Source organism: Theobroma cacao, chromosome 9 (genome assembly GCF_000208745.1).
Source record: "Theobroma cacao cultivar B97-61/B2 chromosome 9, Criollo_cocoa_genome_V2, whole genome shotgun sequence".
NCBI classification, from domain to species: Eukaryota; Viridiplantae; Streptophyta; class Magnoliopsida; order Malvales; family Malvaceae; genus Theobroma; species Theobroma cacao.
The window spans coordinates 32,405,602-32,430,855 of NC_030858.1; the positions used below are offsets into that span (position 1 = coordinate 32,405,602).

Consider the following 25,254-nt stretch of genomic DNA (forward strand, 5'->3'; position numbering starts at 1 on the left):
CAAAAAAAAAAACAAACAAAAAAAGAGAAAGAAAGAAAGGAAAGAACGGTCATAAACGAAAAAGGTTCTAGGCAATAAAATGTGCACATGACCTCGAAAGAATTAATGGCTACTGTTTGGAACAAACTTGTCCTTGCAAATATTTTCTAACCATTTTTTCAAACACTTTGGAGCCCAAGACCATTCAAATAAGGATATTCAAGAACTTGAGTCTAAAAGGAAACAAAGTTTTGAAGGTTTATTAACCTTATCATGTGATACCAAAAACAATGATCTTTGTCTAGGCAATGACCAATGTTATAATTGATTGTTTTGCAAAATTTTTCTTTAAAAATCAAGCAAATCAGGCACTTTTGTAAAGACTCTGAATGTGGTAGGTTAATAAATGTCAAGACTATGCTAAAGTCTCAAATATGCCAAAACCTTTCCAATTTTTTTCAACTGTATGCCAAATGTAAACCTTTCAAAACCATCATTGATCTTATTATGGGGCATGATGACCAAAAACAAGATTACCCAATACCTTCAAGACACCTTGGCTTTAAAAATAGCCTTCTTTCCCCTCTCATTTAGCAAAAGTGTTTCTTAAAAGAGTTGACCATGAGAAAGTGTTCTGATATTAGATTTTTGAAGGCTTCTAAGGAACCTTTATTATTAAGAGTTGTCTCCTGAGCCTTCATTTGAGTGGTTGATTAAGAAAGAAAACATTCTTGATGAATCCTTTCACTTTGAAAAGGTTGATTCAATTTTCAATTGTGAAGTAAAAAAAAGAAAAAAAGAAAAAAGAAAGTGAGTGAAGGGCGAGGAAAGTTGATAGTGACATTATGCACTTGAAATACTCAAATGGTGTCAAAAAAAGAAAAATGAATGAAAAAATCGAGCTTTGATCTTAAAATATTCCTTTATAGGGAATTGCTCTTCAATATAAGTAACCATAGTTGAGAGGATAAATGGCCATGTTTCATTTTCCCTTCACAAATGAGAAATTATCCACTTGCTACCACTTTGAGCCTATTACATTGTTTCTAAATGCACCTCAACCAAGGATCACCTCCCACATTGGGGGGCAATTATGAAAAAATTTTTTTGTCAAAAGCATGGATGATAGAAGATTCATTTTGAGAGAAAAATGAACATCTGTTATATTATGGGGAACAGATGCGAAGTTGAGTTCCTGAAAGTTTCGAACTCAATCCATCAACATGAAGATTGAAAAAATGAATGATGAAGAAAAAATGAAAATGAAAATTGAAAAAAGAAAGGAAGAAAAAAGCATAAAAGAGAAATGGTGGAAAAAACATGCTTTGAGAAAGGACAAATGTCTTAAAAAGAGTCCTTAGAGCAGTAATGAATGATCATTGGTTTAATCACCTTTAAACACATGTTTTGGGCCTTTGTATCCATTTTTTTCAGAACCCTTAACCATAGCCTACATTACGTTCTTGAAGAAGTCCATTTTGATCAAGTGTGGATACTTAAATTGAAGAGCTATCTTATAGAAAGAGATTATCACATAGAAAATGAAACCTTGACTTCTTTTCTTTGCTAAAATTACCTTCTTGAATCTCTTAAGTCATTTTGGACTAAGTTTGAGTTTTTCAAGTGCATGATGGAACAATCAATCAAAAAAAAAAAGTAAGTGAGAAAGATGAAGCTTTAGGATGAAAACCCGAAAGGGCAATCTAGAGCGGAGATGAAAAAAAAAAAGAAAAGAAAAAAAGTGAGTGAAAAAGATGAAGCTCTAGGGTGAAAACTCGAAAGGGCAGTTTAGAGCGAAGATGGGAATTTATGAAGCCACTCATGATTCCAACTAAGAAGATAACAAGAAGCACTAGAGATAGACCATTTCAAGATAGTTGAATGCATTGGACACCTTCCTAAGGATTTAAGACTCTCAAGCACCCTTAAAGATTCAAGCTCATTTGGAAAAAATCCATACTGAATTTTGAGCCTATCTCTGTCAAAATAGCCTGTAATAGCTGGTCTTGACATTTATCATTTTGCCACATATCATGAGGTTTAGAAAGTGTCAAATTTGATTGTGATTTGAAAAGAATCTTTTTACAAAAATCAATATACCTTTGTGAGCTTAGATAAAGAAACTTCAACTTTTTTTCTTTCCCTCATGAAATGGTAAAAATCTTTATTGATGACCAAGCCCTTGATGTGTTAAACCGTCCAACCCATATGAAAGACCAGATTGTCATTTGGCTCATCCAAATCATTTCAAACAGCAATCATCAATTTTCAAGAGATTCAAGTATCACATGTTGGAAAAATGTCAAATTGACTCAGTTTTGATCCAAACTTTAATTACCTTTAGTCATAAAATTTGGTTTTGTGGAGCAATTTCATCAAAATGCAAAATGCTTTGAAAGTAATATAGTGTTCTTCATTTTTGTAAAGTAGCTTCTGCTATTGTAATATGAAGATCAAAAGTTTTAAATGATGAGACAAGCATTTTTGTGAATCTTTTCTCAAGGATCAAGAGGTATGGAACCTTTGAAATCAAGTTTGAATTGATATACGATCTCATGGGGATATCCATCTTTGGGAAATAACTTCAAGAATTGGGAATGATATGACAAGATCAGCAAGAAAGTTCTTTTGTGATAAAGTGATTTGGCAATTGCACAAAAAGATTATAGAAAAGTGTGCAAAGATAGGAAGAATGGCTTTCAATAGAGGAATACACTAAAATGAAATGATGAGATAAAAGTAATTTTTCCTCTTGTCATGTCATCATGCATGCATGCACATGACCATGCAACAGTGAGGTTGGAAATTTTCTGTGCAATAGTCAATATTCACACATATTTCTATGCATTGGGAAAAGAGAAAATCCATGCAACAAAAAAAAAAAAAACTATGCAAAGACATCAAGCTTTGATTAATTTGAGAACCACTTTGAAACATTTCAGATAATTAATGTCCAGATTTTTAAAGTTACGTTGCCTCAGTTTTCGAGGAGCCACATTTCCTAAATCCTCCGGGTACATTCTAAAGACCTCCGGCCACATTATTCATTTAAATCCTCTGAGTGCATTTTCTAAAACCTCTAGGTAATTAGTGTCAAGATTTTTTAAAGTTACGTTGCCTCAGTTTTCCAAGAGCCACATTTCTTAAATCCTCCAAGTACATTATGAAGACCTCCGGGCACATTATTCTCTTAAACCCTCCGGGAGCATCTCTTAAAACCTCCGGGTAATTAGTGTCAAGATTTTTTAAAGTTACATTGCCTCAATTTTCAAGGAGCCACAATTCCTAAATCCTCCGAGTACATTCTGAAGACCTCTGGGCACATTATTCTCTTAAATCCTCTGGGTGCATCTTTTAAAATCTCCGGGTAATTAATGTCAAGATTTTTTAAAGTTACGTTGCCTCAGTGTTCGAGGAGCCACATTTCCTAAATACTCCGGGTACATTATGAAGACCTCCGGGCATATTATTCTCTTAAATCCTCTGTGTGCATCTTTTAAAACTTCCGGGTAACTAATGTCAAGATTTTTTAAAGTTACATTGCCTCAGTTTTCGAGGAGCCACATTTCCTAAATCCTCCGGATACCTTCTGAAGACCTCCGGGTACATTATTCTCTTATAACCTTCGGGTAATTAGTTTCAAGGTTTTTTAAGTTTCGTTGCCTCAATTTTGAGTTTGTTTTTAAAAGTGTCGTTGCCTCAATTTTGAGGAGTTCCTTTTTAAAAGTTTCGTTGCCTCAACTTTAAGGAATTCATTTTTAAAAGTTTTCATTGCCTCAACTTTGAAGAGTTCATTTAATAAAAAAAAAACAACAAGGAAGAAGAAAGAGAAGAAGCTTTGAAAAAAAATGATAAATTAGTCAAATACAATGTTTACGTCTTTGCACTATTTCAGATTTTCAAAATGCGCAAAGAGGGACAGCTGTAGACACTGTAAAAAAGCAATAATAAAATTTTAGTAATTAAAAAAATCATAAAAAAAAAGAGAGAAGAGGTACGTCTGGCAGGGTGCGTTCGCACCTTGTCAGGCACCACCCTTCCTACCAGACGTGAAAAAATCTCGTCTGGCAGGGTAGTGGAGGCACTACACTCTGCCAAAAAAAGTCGAGTGTATAAAGAGGGGAATCGGGAGCAACCCAAAAAGAGGGGAGCAAAAATCAAAGAAAAACCTAGCAATCAGCAATCCTAAAAAAATCCCTAGGCAACCAAGAAACCACAAAACAGCAACCAGAGGAAATCCTAGTTTTCTACCAACCACAATAATCCACAAATCAGAAAAAATGCATCTAAAAAATACAAAAAAAATCTGTCAAAAATACACAATAGAATGAGAGTAATTGGATTTTGAGGGGGGGGGGGGTTTTTTTTTTTTTTTTGGTTTTTGGGGGTACTTGCACCGCCCCTGGTGGGTAGTCAAGGGCCTTAGCTACCGGCGGAAAGAAGGGAGCGATGTTGGCAATGTCGAGCAGCTACAGGGAGGACAGATCTGGAGCTAAAGTCGATCGATGGTAAGAGAAGGCGAAGAGGGAGAGTTGACCGACGGTAGAAGACGGCGAGGAGAAGTCCGATCTTAATAGCCGACACCGGTAGGAAAGGAAAGATTTAGCTGCCGATAGGAGATCCGATTGGTGAGCTTACAGTCGATCAAAGAACGGTGAAGGAGAAACAATGAGTATCGACCGGTGGTTGAGAGAGAGATTGGAGCGGCACCGACGAAAAGGAAAGCTTAGGTTGTCGATCGGCGGCAGGAGAGGAAAAGGTAACCGACGACGTCGTCAGTTAGGGAGGTCCGGTTTGGGGTGGCTGTTAGAGGGAGAGGGAGCTGGTGAGATTTTAGAGAGAAGGCAGAGAGATTTGTTTTTAGAGAGAGAAGTTGAAGAGAGAAAATAGGAAGAAAGGAAGAAAATGAAGCTTAAATAGCTAAGAGCTGGGGCATGTGAAACGGCGCCGTTTTAGGCACCAGGGGGCTGATTGAGCAAGAGATCAACATGGTGCGTTTTGATAAGAGGCCACGCGGGCCTTAGGGAGGCAATTTAGTTGGAGCAAGCCGGCATTTGGGTCGCTTCTACCCCACTAAGGTAAATCCCTGACTCTTTTGAGAATCTGTTTGTTGGCCCATTTTACATTTTTTTTAGGGATATTAGGTAAAATTAATTATAAATTATTATAGTATAAAATTCTATTTTTTTTCTTTTCTTCATGGTATTTTAGACTTAGGAGATTAATACAAATAGGAGAATATAGAAATAATAAAGAATAAAAAATAAAAAAGATAATAAAATATTTTTAGAAAATGTTTAGTTATACAAGGAATTTAAGCTTAGGAAAATATTTACCACAAATATAAAGAAAAATAAAAAAAATAATAAAAATAATATATAAATGAATGGAGTAAATGGTAGGCTAAAGATTTATATATAGATTAAATTAAGAAATTAAAAATTATTGGATTAAGTATTAAAGTAATAAAATAGGTATGAGAATCAATCTTAGAAAATTAACTCTTAAAAAAATAAAAAATGATAATAATATTCCATGACATTAACTATAAGTACTAGGAACCGATGATGGGATGATCGGTCGGGACGGGAGAAATCGCAATCCCGGACCCATATTCCTTAGGTTCGGAGTCCGAATCAAGGCTCCACCAGTACGATAGAAGGGCCTCGATTTCAAGATCCCAAAATTTTTAATAAATAAAAATTTTGACTATACAAAAAATTACTAAATAAAAATAATAAATAAATAACAATAGATAAAAAATTATAAAAATAATAATAATAATTCAAATATATAGTAAATAATTAATTTATGAAAATACAATATACATGACATTAAATAAATAGACAAAATAAATAAAAAATAAGGAAAAAAATCCAAAACAATAGCTAATTTAAAATTAATCATTAAATATCTAATGGTATAAACTATAGATTAATAAAATGTTATGTAAAAGAAAAATAAAATTTTGTTCACTAAAATAACATTGAATTATAAACAATTTATCTAATTATAAAAGGAAAATATAAGAACTTAGAATAAAAAATGTAAAGTATGAAAAATAATAATAAGAAATAAAATAGAAAATATGATAATAAAATATAAAATAAAAATAATAATAAATGATAAAAAAATAGATAATTACATTAGCATAGTATATATATATTGCATCATACATATCATTGCATATAAGTATTTTTGTTTACGAGTTAAGCCCCGATGATGGGATCTTTCGAGGGTCTTGCGAAGGTAAGTATTCCTCGAAAAGTTTTCTAGTTGAAAAGGTATCCTCAGATCCCACCAGTATGATGGGAGGGCTCGAGAAACGTCTTTAATAAAAGACTTTTGCTCGTATTAGGTTCATTATTCACGAAAATATTATTTTAAAAGAAGACGTACGATGACCCCGATGACGGGATTTATTCGTCGAATTTGGGAAGGCGAATTTCTCTAATGATTCCCTAAGTGAGAGAATACCCTAGATCTCACTAGAATGATGGGCGGATCCGAGAGAATATCCTCAATAAAAGGTTATTTATCTAACATTTTTATCTCACGCCATGCATCTCGTCTTGCCTCACATTTGCATTCTATTTTAGGTTAAATAGGAGATAAAATAAAAGAATAATAACTAAATAAATATAGTGAACTAAAAAAAATTAAAGCATATTAGGATAATCTAAAAAATGGTACCGTTCATGGAACGGGCGTATCAAGGGTGCTAATCCTTCTCCGGGCGTAACCGTACTCCCGAACTTAGATCTAGAAAAACGTAGACCAGTTTAAGGTTCTTTTCGGTGAGCTTAAAATTAATTTAAAGCTTCATCGATTAGAATCAAGTCAATAGGTGGTCAATCGCACCTAGTAAAAAAGATTTGTGGTGACTCCTAGTTTTAGAGTTTTCACTCGCGTCTGGCTGTCGGGTTCCCAGACCCACATGTTACGACACCATCCACGTTCAACTGGTATTCACCTATGGATGGTTTGGTCCAATGGACAATTTTAAAAGGTATAGAATGTTTAGTGGAAAATTTAAATCCCCATTAAGCGACTATGTGGTAATCTCCTTTCCACTACCATCGTTTCAGGAGAAAACCTTCAAATAATTGTCTTAGCAATTTCATGATCCTCCATACAATTCTATCAGGGTACATACCCAAGTTCTTATGCTTCGCTTCATTTCTTTCCAACCACAAAAACCAACATATAAATAATGGAAGTAAAACACAAATATGACTCTGTTTAGTATAATCACCAGAATAATACCATGTCCATATAATTTGACATACATGTTGAGGATTTGAGATATGAATTTGAAATGAATTTGCAAAGATAGTCCAAACTTGTCTTGCCACTGGACTTTCCCATAGAATATGTATTAAAGATTCTTCAGAATTGCAACATAGACATTTAAAAGCCAAGTGAATGCCTTTTCAAAACTTTGCCATGACAAGTTGGCTTTTCAAAACTTTATATATTTTTATCTTTAATTTCATATATTTATGTTAAAATTAAAATTTTTTTATTTAATATTGACATATTAAAATTTTATTGTCAAATACTTAAATGAATTTTTGATAATTTGAGAGTATACAAATTAAGTTTTAATTAAATTTATGTAAAAAAATAAATTTTAATCTTTTATTTGTGATATATATTTTTTATATTTACCTTTATAAATTTACAGTAAAATTTTCAAAAGATTAATTTTTATTGTAAGTGTTTTACCCTTATTTATAATCTATAACATACTTAAAAAAAAGCCCCAAAGGGGCTTCCTCTTCTAGCCACGTGGAGGGCATAGGAAAAAAGAGAAAAATGAAAGAAAAAGAGAGGTAGAAAGAGAAAGAAAAAAATAGATAGGAAGAGACTCGTGTGCAACACATGGGCCATAGTCTAGTCTATAACATACTTAAAAGGAAGCCTCAAAGGGGCTTCCTCCTCTAGCCACATGGAGGGTATAGGAAAAAAGAGAAAAAGGGAAGAAAAAGAGAGGTACAAAGAGAAAGAAAAAAATAGATAGAAAGAGGTTTGTGTGCAACGCACGGGCCATAGTTTAGTCTATAACATAAGTAAAAGGAAGTCCCAAAGGGCCTTTCTCATTTACCCACGTGTCAACTTAGGCAATGCCCATATTTTTAATCTCTAAACCCATTAATAAGTCCAACTTTAGAAAAGAAACAGTCAACCCACGTTTCCCCATCAATCTGTTTGCCCATTAGTAAGTCCAACTTTACAAAAGAACTAGTCAACTCGCGTTTCCCTATCAGTTAAATTTTTATCTATTGCCAGAAGAGCTATGTTTTGTAGGAAAGAGCTTTGAACCTGTCAAACTTGAAGGAAAGGGTTTGAGATCTCTACCATGGGTTCTGAAATAAAACCCAAATTGCCCACATTAGTAAGTCATTTGACCGTCTTGATATTTTTCTGTTCATTCCCATCCCCTGTTTTGACTCCTCGGCTTAGATCTACTTGATTGTTTTCATCTTTTTAACTTCCCTCATTGTCGACTCCCCCTCTGGTCTATGCTATACTTCAGGCTTACTCTTGGGTCGGATTGGGGAATGATAGGGGATAATGAATTTTTAATATTTTATCCTAAATTTCGGTCAAAGAGTTTCAGTTTTTGGGATTTAGTGCTGTGTTTGCTTTATGGGATTTCATTTTGGCCTTTGGATTTTCTATGCCCTATCGACGTATGTGGTCTGAAATGGTTGACGTGTTTAGCCTATTGGTTCCTGCCATATCTTTAATTTGTTTTTTGTTCTATCTTGCTTTTTATTCTTCACTTTAGTGTTTAGCACTTCTTAGGTTAGAACAAGTTTTTAGTTTAAGGTTCTTTCTCATGTCTGTCTTTTTTTTTGTGCTGCTTTAATTTTACCGTTTTTCATTTTTGCGTTTGTCATTACTTTGTAGAAATTATTGATTATTAACTGTTTATTTCGATTTCCTTTCTGTTTTTTGCACCTTCCTACTTTTATTTTTTTCAATTGAGTTTTTATCAATTCTTAGACTTAAATAAGTTTTGAGTTTTTACTTATTTTTAAGACATGTGCTTTAATTTTAAACTGTTCTTCATGTTCTCTTTTGTCATTCTGTGTTTTCCCTTTTGTTTATTTAGTGTGAGTTTTATATTTAAAATTTCGGTTACAATTTGATTATTTAATTTATTCTATTTTTTATTTGATATGTATGTAATCATAATTGATGTTAAACAACGTAAGAATCATCTTATGAGTTTTGATTGAATTCTCATACTGACTTAAAATTAATGTTGTTTTTTTTTCTCTTTTGGTTTTGGCCTTGCAGTGCGTTTGTCAATATCAAATTTTCTGTTAGTACAAGCTGCTCCTGGAAAGTGTAATGTTTTCTGATTACATCAAGTTTTAGTTACAGTATTTTATTTTTTGCTTTGTCATTTTAATTTATTAATCTCTTTTCTTGCTTAAGTCTTCGCATTATTGTCTTTCCAAGCTATTATAGATTTCATGTCATATTTTGCTTTTATCTAACACAAGTTATCAGTATTTTCCTTAAAAGATTTGTTGAATTGTTGAGAGAGAGGAAGAATTAGAGATGATAACTCAGCATAAATAGGATGATATTTCTTCCTTTACTAATTTGACAATTCAAGGGGAATGATGAATCTACATTTAAATTTGGTTTTTTTCCTTGAAAAAAAATTGAAATTATTGAGAAAATTATCTTAAATTTATATAAAAAAATTAGAATTTAAAGCTTAAAACCAATTCAAACTTTGATTTATCTTGAACCATTATCAATGAACCCATGTAGCCAAACTATGGTCACTTAGTGTTTACCTTTGGGTCTGACCGCATAGGTTCTTCCAAACTCAAGTATTCTTCTAACAGTTCTACCACCAGAAGAAATTTGTTGCAGTAGAGTTCAAGTGCTAATTGTTAAAACTATAAACAAGCAAGAAAAACAAGCTCACAAATTAATATATTTAAATACTAAGTTGCTATATATACCAATCCACCATTGATTGAGGAGCCAATTGATACAAGTGCCGAAGGAACAATAACAAAATTTTTGTAAACTTGGTAGTCAACTCTCATCATAGACATTACCAAATTATCGTCAGATAGAGAAAAGTAATTAAACTAAATAGGATCAACAGGACCTATAAAGCACATATTAACTTACTAGAAAGTAGCATTGACAAAAACCTGCCTATTCCACTACAACATTATTGATTGTATTTTATGTGAATATCATTATAACTTATTTTTAGTTTACCATTTCTCCATAAGTGGCAGATTTTTTTCCTTTAACAATTTTCTAATTTTCATATTTAACAGAATTTTTTTTACCATTTTCATACATTGCTAATTAATTCTTTTTTCAGGTTAAAAATGTCGAATGAATATCTACACAATTTACGACCATTCCAACAAGGTATATATGTAAAAGTAAGGATCGTTCGTATCTGGGAATCGATTGATCCTTATCGACCTCACACTTTGCTCAGTCTCGATTTCTTAGCTACTGATGCCCAGGTATACAAAATTTTCTTATACTTTTAGAATAAACCAATATATATTAAATAAGTTGATATTAAATTCATTTTATTATATTATACTTTTATACTTTATACTTAAAAGGAAGCCCCAATGAGGCTTCTAGAGTTAACCATGTGGAGGGCAGAGAGGGTGAAAGGGAAAATATGTTGGAGTAAAGAGAGGGGTGCAAAGGGGTCAGAGTCAACCGCGTGAAGGGCAAATAGAGAGAAAGGGAAAAGATGTTGAAGTAAAGAGAGAGGATGCAAAGAGGTTCGTGTGTTGCACATGGGGTAATATTCTAATTATATTTAAAGGAAACCCCAATGGGCTTCCTTGCTTGACACTTGGCTTACTACCATCTTTGCTTTAGCAAGTCAATGGCAAGCTTCCTAAAGCAATGGAACTTGCTGAGAATTCTTTAAGGGTTTCACATATCAAATCTTCACATTTCATGCTCAAAATAAAAGACTAAATATTAATATTTTTTATTTTTTATTTAATTAGTTATGATTTTCAAATCTATAACTATATTTAAAGGAAGCTGATATTGTCTGAAAGAGGAAATCAACTATAAAGCCTAAATCCAATAGCTAATTACTTTGTGAGAAGTTCACTTATAGGTGAAATGACATTTATACTGGTTTAACTATTTGACAAGACCAATGACTATGTCAATCTCATTTCATAAATTTATTAATAATATATAAAAAAAATTCTTGACAACCAAATAAATGAAAATTAATTAAATCCAAAACATTAGCTTGCTTACTTACATGTCAGTAGTTGTTTAGTAAAATACCCTAATCTTCTAAGTTTTGATCGAAATTATATAGAAGTTTATTAGTTTTCGAAATTATGTAGAGGTTTATTAGTTTTCGAAATGGATACTCCGTCTCAAGACTACAAACATAGTTAACAGAAATAAAGAAAAGATTAAAATGTCTTTTTTTTATTATTAATTTAAAAATTATTATTATATTTTGTAAAAAAATAAAAATAAATAAAGAGCACCAATTGGTGATCCCTAGCTTCCCAAAAAAGGGGAGCATTGGAGGGAGGGAAGCCTCGATTAGGCTCCCAAGGGGAGCACCTGGTGCTTCCCAATAGGGAGGTGTTTTTTTAATTAATAAAAAAATAAATTATATAATTATAATTATAAAAATTAATCAAGAGTAAAATTATCTTTCTATCTTTACCATGTCAGCAAATTGACAAAAATACTAATGGTTGACTAATGGCTAGACCTATGTGTCTAGTGAAAAATATTTTTTTTGGACGGAGTGTTCATTTCGAAAACTAATGGATCTCTTTATAATTTCGATCAAAACTTAAGGAGTCAGGGTATTTTACTTTTTTTTTTTCTGATAGCCATATAAAGGTACACAAATTTTATAAAAATTTCAAAAGAACTATTTTCAAAGTTTTTTACTTCATTCAACAGTTAAATTTTTGACATTACAAGAATATCTCATTTTAAATCTAGTTTATCATCTAAAATTTATGGACATAAACTTTTTACAGCAAATTGGACATTTAAAATTACGAATAATTTAAAAAAGATTTGTTCTATTTAAAGGAAGTCTAAAGGGTTTTTGGCTTAACACTTGATAGGGTTCTTGGTGCATGGGGCTTGAGGTCTAATGGAATTGGTTTGTGTTTGGGTTTTTGGGCATGACTTTGAGGTCTAAGGATGAGTTTGGATTAGATAGATGTTTTTTGACTTTTTATACGTGACTATTTATAAAAAATAATTTTTCTTTTTTTCATTATTTATTACTTTCATATCATTTTTTAATATTAAATGTAATTAATATAAAGGTACATATTTGCTAGCTAAAGATAAGGTTTGTGAGAGATTAAGTTACAATATATTCTATTTTTCAAGTGTTAAATGTAACTAATATAAAGTGATGCATATCAAAACTAGCTAAAAATAGGATTTTGAGAGAAATTAAGTTACTACATATTATATTTTTCAATGTTAAATGTAACTAATGAAGAGTGGTGTAGATCAACTAGTTAAAGATAGAATTCTAAAGGAGATTGAGTTATTACATATTTTACCTTAAATTTGAAATTTTTATTTAAAGTTTTGTATTTTTGTGAGGTTATTTATAAATATATTTTTGTATGAAAATACCACCACAAATACCATAATGATAACTACAATAACAAAAGTTATATATTTTATAAAATAATATTTATGATAATATAATTACTATTATATAATTATTTTACAAAATATTTTTAACTCAATTAAAAAAATATTTTTACTATTCCGAATGCATCACAGGCAACAGACTAGTTATTATTATAGGTTTACATCAACACTTGTAAACGCAAGGTATCTTGACCCATTACACTTATTTGTAATAACCTTTTTAACGGACGGTAAGGTTCAGACTTTTAAAAGTGAAAGAGGGACGCAGCCACAGAGCGAGCGACGGAAATAGGGATGGCATCGACGGTGGTGAAGAGCGCGTTGCAGGCGATCCGAGAGAAAGGTCTCCGCACTTTCTTAAGGGAGCTCAAGGAAGATGGCTACACGTACGTAATCCACTCTCTTTCTTTTTTTTGTTTTTTCAAACTTCTATTAATTCTTCGATTAAGAAATGAAAAACCTTTTTTACGTTATTCTTCTAATTGGGCATATTTACTAATTACTCTTTTGTTCTCTTTCAGGAAGTGCATCTTCGACGGAAACCTTCTGTAAGTCCAATTCTCTTTCTTAATAATCTCTTAGTTCTTGTTTACTTGAAGATCTCTTCTTCTTCTTTTTTTTTTTTTAAAAAGGTACAAAAATAGATTTAGGAGGTAATTAGAATTGAAATTTTTATCTAATTATGATTAGGATAATTGGTAAGTAGGGTTTGAATTCTTGTGCTGCCAGCTTATCAATTGGATTTGGCAATCCGATTCTTTTTTTTCTTTTTCAGGAGATTTGAATAAACTGAAAAATGAAACGTTAGCAATTTTAAGTTAACAAATCGAAAATGACTGGCAATCCACTTGATTTGGAGGGAAAAACATGGAGTTGGGAATACTATCCAGTTTCAGTGAAAGGTTTTTGATTGGACAATTCTAAATCTACAATTTAAAAGATTCAGGTGGCAAAGAAGAATTCAGTGGCTGCAGGAAAAATAGTGGGGAAAAGGTGGGAAAGAGTTTGTTCTTAGAAACAGAATTTGATGATAATCGTGGCTAATAAAATTCTTTTAATCCGTAATTCTTTAGAAACATCAGGATTTGAATCCCAGCTCTCTTGAGTCTAATCTATGTTACCAGCATTGCATATGATGGGAAGAAATGAATTTTGCGAATTTTGCCTCGGGTAGGTTTTTTGGTTGTGAAGAAGCTTAAACCCTGACTTACATTCAAGGTAGGAGACAAGTAATGTGAGTAGTTTTTGGTGATTATGGCTGTATTGGCGTGAAGTGGATTGCCATGCTTGTCCTGGCTTTGAATTACTATTAACTGTTTCACCAATTACAATTATATACAATCAGGTCGAAACTCTTAACCGGACACTGTCTCTTGGCACTTTGGAACCTTGTGAGAAAGATAAAAATGTTTGTAGCACTTTGCAGTGTCAGCTAATGTATTGTACCCTGTGTGCTTTATATGACTTCAGACCTAAGGATATGATAGTTTCATCAATACCATAAACCTCAAGAAATCGGACCTTTTCAATGTCTCCCACGTCAAAGACGTTAAGCAGAAATTTTTTAGCTCTTCTATGAGTGGAACGTATCATATTTGGAGACAATTTGGTGTTCTTTCATTGAAAGTGACATCTTAGGTTGCTTTTGCACACATACATTAATGTTAGCCATAATATCTGTATCTGCATGAATCTGCAAGACTAGCATCATTCTTCTTCTGAAAGAATCTTCCACAGTTTCATTGCCCAAGAAAATGGCTTGTTCATCATTCTTCACATCGAACTTGGTCTTTCTTTTTGTTGTTTGGTGCCGTCTACTTAAGAATGATTTCTTGAAGTATCTATGGTATTTTTGTGAGAAAGCTTATATAATTCTAATTAGTCTCTTTTATTTTCTGGTCTCAAAAGACATATTTGTTGCTGCAATGCAATTTTATTAGGCTGCTTAAGTTTCTGCACCCCAATCTACATCATTCTTCACTTTGAACCCTTCTTAAAATATTTATATGCGCAGACATTTGACTATATGTTTGTGTATATATCAAAAGGTTTTACCATTATATGGACAAGCTAAATTTAACTGAAGCTGAATCAAAGACAAGCATAATTAACCTTTAGTTGGTTGATTGCCTTTGTTGATCTGCTGAAAACTATTAGAAAAGAGAACACTAAGCATGTATGGTTAGGTTTCATTCGTATGTTCCGGTCTTTGTTGCTAATTCCATTGTAGGGACTTTCATGCACTGATGTGGTCTAGACAGGCATATTTTTTTTATAGACTGGCTGCTATTATTTTGGTATTCCTATGTTTATTATTTTCTTCTAGTTTGCTATTCTTTTTTTTGCTCTAGAATATAACTTGATTTTTTGTTTTATTTTATTCTTAATTTTAGTTCTTCAAACCTCAGGAGTTTTATTTATTGTTGTCTTATATATATATATAATCCTTGAGTTCTGAAGTTAGTGTGACTTATATTCATCATCATTATAAATTCCATCTTTGATAGCAATTTGCTGGTTTGATCCAGGCAAACCAAAATCCACAACATAGGGGCAACACTTGTGGGTGTTGATAAATTCGGCAATAAGTATTATGAGAAACTTGGGGACACACAATGTGGTTAGCTTTCCTTTCTCTTTTCATATAATGTTCATGTTGAAAATGCACTACCAGTAGTGAATGGTGAAAAAGAATTGTGTTCTAAAAATTATTGCTAGAAAGAGAACTAGATGATTCATTTCTGCACTATTGAGCTTTAAATACTTGAATGCCTTCAAATAATCAACAAGATTGTCCCTTCACCTGGATTCTTGAGATTATTGGTTTTCATTTTTCCTTGTCTTGCATGCATGCATGGATGTGTTTAATTATAACAATAAACTATATACGAACACTAAACTCTGTCTCTATGAGTGTAGTTACGAGAGGTCATTGTCACTATTAATGTTTATGACTAATGCATACTATGTAATGGCATTCATAGGAAGACATAGGTGGGTTGAATATGCAAAGAAGGATCGTTATGATGCTTCTCAGGTACCACCAGAATGGCATGGTTGGCTTCACTGCATAACTGATCACACAGGAGATGAGGCAAGTCCTGTTTTGACTATGTCATATTACATACTGAGGAATATGTGCTGAAATTTTTTGTTTTTTGCAGCTTTTGATGCTAAAGCCTAAGAGGTATGGGGTTGAGCACAAGGAAAACTTATCTGGCAAGGGTAATGAGTTTATCTACCATTCTAAAGGACATGCACTTAATCCTGGTCAGAGAGACTGGACAAGGTACCAACCATGGCAGCCCACCAAGGCTGAGTAATCTTGAAAACCAGTGTTCTTTTGACTTCACAAGCTCTGGACTTCTCAGTTTGCTTTTGATGAATAATTTCCAGTATGTCTCAGACGATAGTTTTTGTACATCTGTTTACTGCAAGAAACTGCAAATTGTCAACTTGATATTTGATCAATGGAATTTAATTTGGATATTGTCAATAAGTTGTCTTCACAGCTCATCATCTGATCTTGTTCTGCAACATCCATAGGTCCTTTGCTTCTAATTTTTAATTTAGAATAATGTTTAAGTTTATACTGTGGAATGTGGAGGGACAGGGAAGAGCTGTAAAGTGAAGTAGGTATACTGTGGTCACCAAGTCATTAGCAGTATTTCTCATACATGATTATTATACCAGAGGCCTTAAATTTTTGTAGTATGTTCAATAACTTTAATGTGAATTTACGCTGCTTCTCACTAGTTTTCTATTTGGGAACTAAGGGGGATGCCGATTTGGCTTACGCTGACACTGGACACTATCTGTAGGAGCTGCATTTGTGTTTGTGTTAAACCCATCCGGAAAGCTTCAAAGTGTAGCTCAATCATATCAATGATGCGAGTCTAACCTTTTGTAAGTATGTTCCTCCATCCTTAGTCTCTCCTATGTCATATCGACCCACCATATAAGAACAGTGAGAGAACAGATTCAATTTCTCATTTTGGACTGCCAAATTTAGGAGAAGTGAATCTGTTGCTCATAGTATCTTTGTAGTCCTCATCGTACTTAATATGTAGACTCCAATAATACTTACTAATGCAATTTTATATCATGTTTACAAATACAACTTTTAGTCTTTAAGTTCATTGATTCCCTTTTTAAAAAAAAAAAAAAACATATTTACAATTCCAAATTTAAAGAAAATAATCATTTTATTTTCTTATTATTTTGCAAAATCTAATCAAAATTATCAAGATTCGCAACTAAATGATAAGAGTAGGGACCTCAAAAAGCAAAAAAACTTGAGGAAATTTTAGAAGGAAACACCAAAACCAAGCTTTTCATCCTAATCCCAATAATCAAATTTACATTTTTTAACAGTAAGAATTTGAGATTTTAATTTGAAAATTTATAATACAAATTTTAAGATGGGAGGATAATTGAGTGAGATTAAAAGAAGTGGATTAATTTTCATTCTATAACCAAAGATCTCATGTAAATAATAATAATAATAAAAGAAACTAGCATAATAGCATTGTAAATTAGAGTGAGCTGCCTATTGAACTGAAAGTCTAAACCCAAAATATTTCAGATATCCAAATTGGGCCGGGCCCAACTCTTAACAGTATAAGCACTGAACAATGAACATTATAGTTTGAGCCCGTTTAAAATATAGAAGAATCCGAGTTTTAGGGTTTTGGGTACACAGAGAAAGAAAGAAAGAGAAAAACAAATGGCGAAAAGTTTCAACGAAGTTCAGAGGCAGAAGAGAGCACAAAGGGCAGACAGAAAAAGAGCAATCCATGGAGACGCCGCAACTAAGAAGCTTAAGAACAAATCCCAACCACTCTCCATCTCTGGCAAACGTCAGCGCAAGCTTCTCAAGAAATGGCGCAGGGTATGTATATAAACTTCTTCCATGACAAATCTTTTGGTTCTATATGTTAATTGGTTTTCTTGGAGATAATTATTTGGGTATTTCTGTAATGAAGGAGCAAAAGAAGGTTATCGAAAAGGGTTTGGTGACTATGGAAGATGTGGAAATGGTGGCTGCTGAAGGTATATTTGTTGACTCATTTTTCTTGGTTTTGTTTTTTTCGTTTTTTCATTTTTAGTTGTGATTCGAACTTTAGTGGTTGGTTTCGTGCAAGTTTTACAGTTTAATGCTGCAATTACTCTTGTAATTGATACTAATTCTGAATTAGATTCTGTAAACTGTTATGGTGCATGCTGTCTTTTTTCAAAGGCTGAAAGTAACAGAACTAAACTAATAGAAAAAATTGTATGTATTGGAAATTTTCAAGTATACCCACTAAATCATATCATAATTTTGTGGAGAATTGTTGTGTACTGTTTTTTTTATCAAGTCGGCCCAATCCTATATCCTTATCTTGTACTATATTGGTTGTAATTGCGTGGTAGAGGGTCTATTTATGCGTCTGGTTTGCTCTTTCTGTCATAACTAATGTTTAGGAGTCTCGCACGCCGTATTGATTTTCTTCAATCTAGTAAGCTGCCTACTCATTTTTGTCTGAATCTCAATTAACTTGGACAAAACAGCATTATGAGCATGAAGGTAGCAAATTTTCACCACCCTTAATATAATGGGTTTTAAAGCTTTAACATGGAACCGCATGTGAAGCTGTGTTTTCCTGTTTAGAAATAAGCTTTTTCATGCTATGTTCTGTAAGACCAGTTTAATAGCTTGATTACCTTCACTTTGCGTTTTAATTTGAAGTTGGTTCCTTATACAGGTGCATCTCAAGATGCAGGCACATCCCAAGTTGCCAACAAAGTGCCAACAAAATTTCACATGAAGAAGAATTTGAAGCTCAAACGCATAAAGCGAAAAGGTAAGGTTCTTTGCTTTATGATTTTAGTTTTCGGTTTGAGTTCTTTTCCTCCTAAACAAATGTTTATTAAGCTTTATTTCACTCCATGTACAGGAAAAGCCAAGGGTCCTAAGCAAGCCATTGAAGCTTCACTAGATGCCATGGTAGAATAGATTGTGATAAAAAAAAAAAACATCAAACTCAAATTTTGTGAACTCAAGCCATTGATGGGCTTGAGAACTCGCTCCTAGAGCATGTTGTAGTGTAGAGATAGGTTTTCGAAGGATGTTTGATAGCTAATGCATATTGTTTCATTTGTAATATCTAAGCTTTGTTCGCAAGTATCCTCACCAGTAATAAGCCTTGCTCGAATGGAAATTTTGAAGTGGAAATCAAGAAAATATCTTGGGCATTTGAGAATTGAAAAACTAAATCAAACCTTGAGTTCAAATTGCCTCAATCTAACATTTCATGATAATTTGTATGGTTTGATTTATCTCATATTCTGTTCTTTGATATGCAAATTGGATGTTCAAATTGAATTGCATTGATATTAATATGAATTCATGCTTTGTTCTTGTATAAAGTTTAACAAAGTTTCAAATAGGTCAAACTATAAAGGGTCTTGGCAATGGCTAAATACACTACTAGGCATTGGGGTGTCCAATTGTACTAAATCACAAAAGGTCAAGGGTATAAATTACGAAATTAAGAATAATGTACAATAGAAAATTATTGGTCTTAAATCAACCTTGCATTGGCAAGAAATGAAAATCTGGCACAAATTGTGTTGTCTAACATGCACACCTTTGCACCCACTCAATCATTTTGTAAATTGCTCTCCCTTCGCTATATTGAGTATACGTGTTTAGAAATTAAAGATTCTAATTAACCCTGAAATTGCAGCAGAAACTACACTTCCCTAAAGTTGAATTCAGTATTTACTGAATGTATGCAAGGGAGTACAAATGTAACCCACAATTGTGTTCTTGCACAATAATTTGGAGAACTTCTCATGAATTTAATTATCTCGAATTCAGTCAAACATATTGGGAAGGGGTCTCACAGCCATAAATGCATCCACCATCTGGAAGAAGACAAGGAAAGAGTTCACTATTAGTTCTTCATCTTGATGATCAAATTACTTTGGATTAGAAAGATCCATGTATCAACTGAGTAATCCTTACTGAGCAATGTGAGAACATACCTCATCTGTTACTGCTGCTCGAGCCCTGCGATGTCTTTCTACTAGTTCGGTCAAAACTTCAATAAGTCGCTTTTTCACCTCACCTGTAAGCATGCGTCCCGCACCATACTCCTAGCAGATGATGAGTAGGGAAGGAACCGAGTATTTATTAGTTCTTTCACAAAAATTTAAAACATACAACATTTGATGAAGGCAAAATTCAATTGTAGAGGTAGCATATGCAACCCAAAAAAAAAAAAGAAACAAAAAGAAAGAACCTGACAGTTATAAGGAACTATCAGACAACAATAAAGTACAACAGCAGAAAACTAGATGAAACCACTCAAGGCAGCAAGCTTACCTTCTTTATGTGCTCAAGTTCAGCATCATCCTCAAGGAAAAAGTTAAGATATTTAATTGGAATATCTACCTGAAACCCATCCAAACAAAATAAATATTTTACTTTTTAGTATTTCAGTTACATCCTGGCTACAAAACAAAGGAGATAAAAACCAAATGAGGGAAACTAAGAGGTAATATCCTCTGCTAAGATAAGTCCTAAACATACACCTGAATAGATGCATAAATCTCTCTCTCACAGCCACACAAACACACATCCACTAATCCTAGCTCCAATTGCTTCTACAAAGATAAACAAGCACTGGATAGATGCAGAAATCCAGCCTGTGTGTTTGTGTGCACATTTGCATCTCTATGTGTGAGTGTCTGCATCGTCGGTGCAGCAAATGCATCTAATGAGGAAGTCAAATCACCATCCCTGAATGGTGATAACATTATAGAGAAAAACCTCACTGATAAAATTGAAACTTAAAAGCTAAGCAGAAACTGGCAAGAAAAGTTCATCTGACATCTTAACAAGATAAAGGAACACAAATTCAATACCTCAAGATTTGCTCCATATTGTCTGTGTTTTTCTATGGATTCTTGCCCACCAGTGAATGCATGCTTGTTTACCTGAAGATCAAATGCAAATTACAGCATGTAGAGAGATCGATCAGAGCAAGTAATTAAATAATAATCTATTTGATATTTCTCTTTTCTGTAAGCTTTCCTCATAATGAGTTCTCCAGTCACAAAATAGGTGCAACAAATGCAAAACCACATGGTTATCACTTATCAAACAGGACAAATACCCTAAAACCACTTAAAAATTGCTTGAAAATGAATTGAGAAAAAAGAAATTGATATGATTAAAAGAAAGTGGAGTGCAGAATTTGCAATAATGCAGTAAAACTAAAGCAAAAATATAAGCACTAGAAAATGGGATCCAAGATTATTTACAGGATCCAATCTAAAGGATTTATAAATCCAAGAAGCTAATCTGAAAGCGCTACATGAGACCCAACAGCAATTAGACTGACAATCTCCAAACACGTGCTTAAGAATAGGACAAAAAAAAATATTCTACCAATTTTTAGAGTACAACACATGACTAAAACTTCTCTTAATGAACCATGAGGACATAGACGTCTTGGGATATATCCATGAGGCACAAGATGCATATATTTAAACACAGCGAGGATTCAGTAAACTCCCCATCACAACAAATGTGACAGGTTGACCAGTTATACTAAAAAATACAGGTGGTCAGACATATATCATTGGTGTCTAGCAAGTTAAAAAGCCAAGCAGAAGGATGAGAAATTTCATAAACAAACCTTGAATTTGATGTCCTTTGCAGAATCTGTCACATATATAGCAGAATTTGGATCACTAGCTGACATTTTTCCTGTCTCTCCCTGCAATTATGCAGGTGTAGCAGAATTATTGTGGCTAATGTTTCCACTAAAGAATGATTACAAGCATATGATTCTATAGAAAAGCCAATTGTAGCGTATTTAGGATTGAACACGGCATCACATTCAACATTCAACTGCCTAAATTCATGTCTGAGGTATCTCACATAAATATCATTTGACATCAATGAAATGATCAATTAAAATACACGTTGGTAGTGTTCAGACAAATGTTCCCGACAAGCCTAGCAACAAAACCTATACCATGTACTCACAGAATGTGAAACATAAAATTTTGTGACAGTAAATGCAATGCATAATGTAGAAAAACATGCAATTTTTTTAGTTCCCAACCTGAAATTAAAAATAACAAGAAAAAACTAATCATTTCAAGGAGATTAGAGTAAAATAACAAGTCCATCATTGCTTTATAAATTCATATAAAGAAGCTACAATAATACTTCTTTTGCTTTAAATTACAAATAACTGAACAACCCCTAAACATTGATGAACTATGTCGAAGATCAATGACAAAGAAAAAAGAAAAGACAAAATAAAAGAAATTCAAACCAACACAGAGGGGTATAATATCAAACTTTGGCCACTTAATGCAACAGACCTTGTTTGCAAACTTAAGGGCGTAAATTTATGTTACAGGAAATAATCCAATTGCTGTGGCTTGTCAATTATAGATCTTTATCCAGCAAATGTAAACAGTGTCTTATGATGAATTTATCTGTATAGAATTATCCACAATAATGCTCCTATGCCTACACAGATTACCTGGAGAGCAGGGAAGAACAATGATTCAATCAATGCAGGCTTGTGATACCCTATCCGAGGAGCAACATCCCGAGTCATTCTGAAATATGGATCCTGAGCACATCAACAAGCATAAACAACAAAAATATTTGAGAAATAGACCTGCATACAAACAGAGCTAGAAAGAAAAACCCCAAGGGAAAGGGTTGGAGGGAGAACCGTTTAGAATAACCAGGGTAAACACCATTTTTATACCAATTACAGACAAATAATTAAATAATGTATTTTGATAAATCTAGAATTACTTGGGCTTAAGGTTTAGTTTAAGTTGCACAGTGACAAGGCTACAAGGCCCAACATCTAAAATTGCACCAATTGTCACTGTTTCACGAATGAAAGGAATCATTTTAGACAAATAATTAAAAATTCATTTTATAAATTTTAGAATTACTTGCGATTAAGGTTTAGTTTAGATTGCATAGTAATAAGGCTACAAGACCCAACATGTAAAATTGCACTAATCATCACTGTTTCATGAATGAAAGGAAGCATATAAAGGCCATTATAGTACATTTTTTTACGTTTGCAAACTACTCACAACCGTAATAAGGTGCATAGATGCTGTGGAACAATACATAAAAGCTAAGACCTAACATTTTATCACTTATAGAACCATATACTCTTAACCATATTGTACAAAAAGAATTAATATGCTCCAGTCATATAATTAAACTGGACAGAACCTAAACACAGCACTGAACCTGGTCAATGGCACATGGAATTAGACAACGTAGATCATCCTTGCTGGAGAATAGATGTGGGAATGAAGAGGGAAATGATGGAACAGCCTGCATCAACAGAATATAAGCATAACCATCACAGGCATATATTTGACAGAAAGAGGTTGTGAAAACCAAAACAGCTAATTTTTTCCATTATTCTTGATGTGCCACATTAGATTTCCTCATAAGTGGGCAATAGCTACATTTTAAAGAAAACATTATATAATTATGAACAAACTGTGAAGCTCACATCAAAGCAAAAGGACCAATAAAATAGCACAAAAATGAAAGATAACATCGCTATGATCACACACATAAAAGTCATCACTAGCTAGTAAATAGTGAAGCAAAGAAATATACCTGCACAGGTGGAAAGCTAACTTTTCCAATATGATCCTCACCAGTGAATCCAAATATACCAACAACCTAAAAATCACCACAAAGGAATGCAATAACTCAAACAATGAGGTCAAAGGCTCTCCAACCATTAGAGGGAAAAGGATTAGAAAAGAGAGAGGTGGTGATTAAGCACCTTGTTGTATGTGACACACTTGGCAACTTTGACCATATTTTTGTAAAAGGCACTGCAATTTTTTTTGAAAAAAATCATCATTAAATAGCCTCCAAAGGCTACTCTACAACAAAATTAAAAAGAAATGCTTACAAATCCTTGGTGTTTTCTTACCCTCCAACATAATCGAAGTCTGAGAATATGAATGTCTTTGATATGTCAAAACCACAAGCAATGATGTCTTTAGCATTCTCGCGGGCAAGTCTTTGGCTCTCCTCCACAGAAAGATTTTTCCACATGCACTTCTCATCATCAGTAAGCTGTATAACAAGAGGAACCTTGAAGGCATCTTGAAGGTATCTGCAATAAACATCATGTATGGACCAAACTTAAGAGAATTAAAAATATATGATCAACTTTCAGAAACATTAAAACAACAGATTCATGCAGCAAAAATGAAAAAAAAGAAAGAAAAGATTTTTTCTCTTTCCTTTTAACTCTCGCTAAGACTACAAAACCAATTCACAGCCACGCATTTGGAGCGGTTACTAGAATCTATGATCAAGAAGCTTTCAATAAACTTCGCCTTTTTAGAAACAGGTAGCGCAAATAACAACTGAAATTTATCTACAATGACAAAACTTCAAGTATTTTAGCTGTTACTTCTATCACTTGCTTCTTACATCCTCAATTTATGCGATATAGCAGAAGTAAAATGTATTTGGTTCAATATGAGCAAAAGGCTAAGTATAAAAGCAAAAAACTTCAATTCATAAATTAATTACTATAAAAACAAGCTATTTCTATGTATAATTCATTTTAATCATATTCCTAGTAAACATTCAATTCATGAAGTTATACCCCATGGCAAAAACTTCAATCACTTTATCATTAATTACATTTTTGTTTACAATAAATAAGATGGAAATTCCGTTCATTATACCAAATGGTTAATTAAAAAAAGAAAAAGAAGTTACTTGGTAAACATAAAGGGAATCAAATGGCCCAAATGCAAAGCTTCAGAAGAAGGTCCTCGTCCGGTATACAAATAAAACTTGTCCCCTCGCTCGTAGGCATCCAATATCTCATTCAAATCTCGATGAGCGAAGAAGACGCCACGGCGGAGAAAGACGTGAGGAGGACGAGAAGTGAGGCGTTGGACGCGGTCAACGAAGGATTGATCGAGCCTTTGGCAGCCGAATTTGTCAATGAGCTTGTCGTAATCGATCTTTCCGCCGTCTTTGGCCGATACTTCCCATGGATTCACCACTTGCTCTTCTTCCTGCTGCAGCTGCTGATCCTCTTTCTTCTCCATTTCGGCTTTCGCTGTCTGTCACCACTGAGGAAAGAAAGGAACTGATGTTTTACAATATTGCTACTAGGTTACGGCAACGGCTAAAGGAGCGACAACTTCATTTTCAGGATAAAATTGACAAATAATTTTTCTCCTTTTTAGTTTTTTATTGTTGAGGTTTTGTTTGGAAATAAGACTTAATGATTTTAATTATCAAGTTAATTTTAAATAAAAAGTAAGTTATATTTTTATCATTTATTTCCAATTTCATATTTATTTTATTTTACCCTTGGTTTTTTTGTCCTTGATTGTTTATTTATTATAAGATTTAGCAAGTTATAAATACGGTTGAAATATTTAATTAATTTACAAATAAATAATCTTTAATTATTATCAAATTAAATAATCAAGTTAAATTATTACTCAACTATGTATTAAATATGTTAAACTACAGTTTGAACAAGCAATTGTTAT

The 25,254-nt window shown here is 33.0% G+C and overlaps 3 protein-coding genes across 3 annotated transcripts; 2 read left to right on the plus strand and 1 right to left on the minus strand.

The window, feature by feature from the left end:
- Positions 12,851 to 16,202, plus strand: LOC18590136 (probable NADH dehydrogenase [ubiquinone] 1 alpha subcomplex subunit 12). Its single transcript, XM_007015482.2, has 5 exons — positions 12,851 to 13,049; positions 13,185 to 13,211; positions 15,192 to 15,283; positions 15,648 to 15,757; positions 15,828 to 16,202. Exons 1-5 carry the CDS (start codon positions 12,958 to 12,960, stop codon positions 15,984 to 15,986), a joined length of 480 nt encoding a protein of 159 aa, XP_007015544.1. The 5' UTR covers positions 12,851 to 12,957; the 3' UTR covers positions 15,987 to 16,202.
- Positions 16,098 to 18,830, plus strand: LOC18590137. The gene is made up of 5 exons (XM_007015483.2): positions 16,098 to 16,569; positions 17,249 to 17,554; positions 17,649 to 17,715; positions 18,411 to 18,509; positions 18,603 to 18,830. The coding sequence occupies exons 2-5, from the start codon at positions 17,390 to 17,392 to the stop codon at positions 18,659 to 18,661; spliced, it is 390 nt and encodes a 129-aa protein (XP_007015545.2). The 5' UTR covers positions 16,098 to 16,569; positions 17,249 to 17,389; the 3' UTR covers positions 18,662 to 18,830.
- Positions 19,209 to 24,931, minus strand: LOC18590138 (tryptophan--tRNA ligase, cytoplasmic). The gene is made up of 11 exons (XM_007015486.2): positions 24,464 to 24,931; positions 23,661 to 23,846; positions 23,508 to 23,559; positions 23,336 to 23,401; positions 22,955 to 23,041; positions 22,215 to 22,307; positions 21,354 to 21,434; positions 20,578 to 20,649; positions 20,036 to 20,104; positions 19,696 to 19,806; positions 19,209 to 19,575 (listed from the first exon to the last, which is right to left on the minus strand). Exons 1-11 carry the CDS (start codon positions 24,799 to 24,801, stop codon positions 19,525 to 19,527), a joined length of 1,206 nt encoding a protein of 401 aa, XP_007015548.1. The 5' UTR covers positions 24,802 to 24,931; the 3' UTR covers positions 19,209 to 19,524.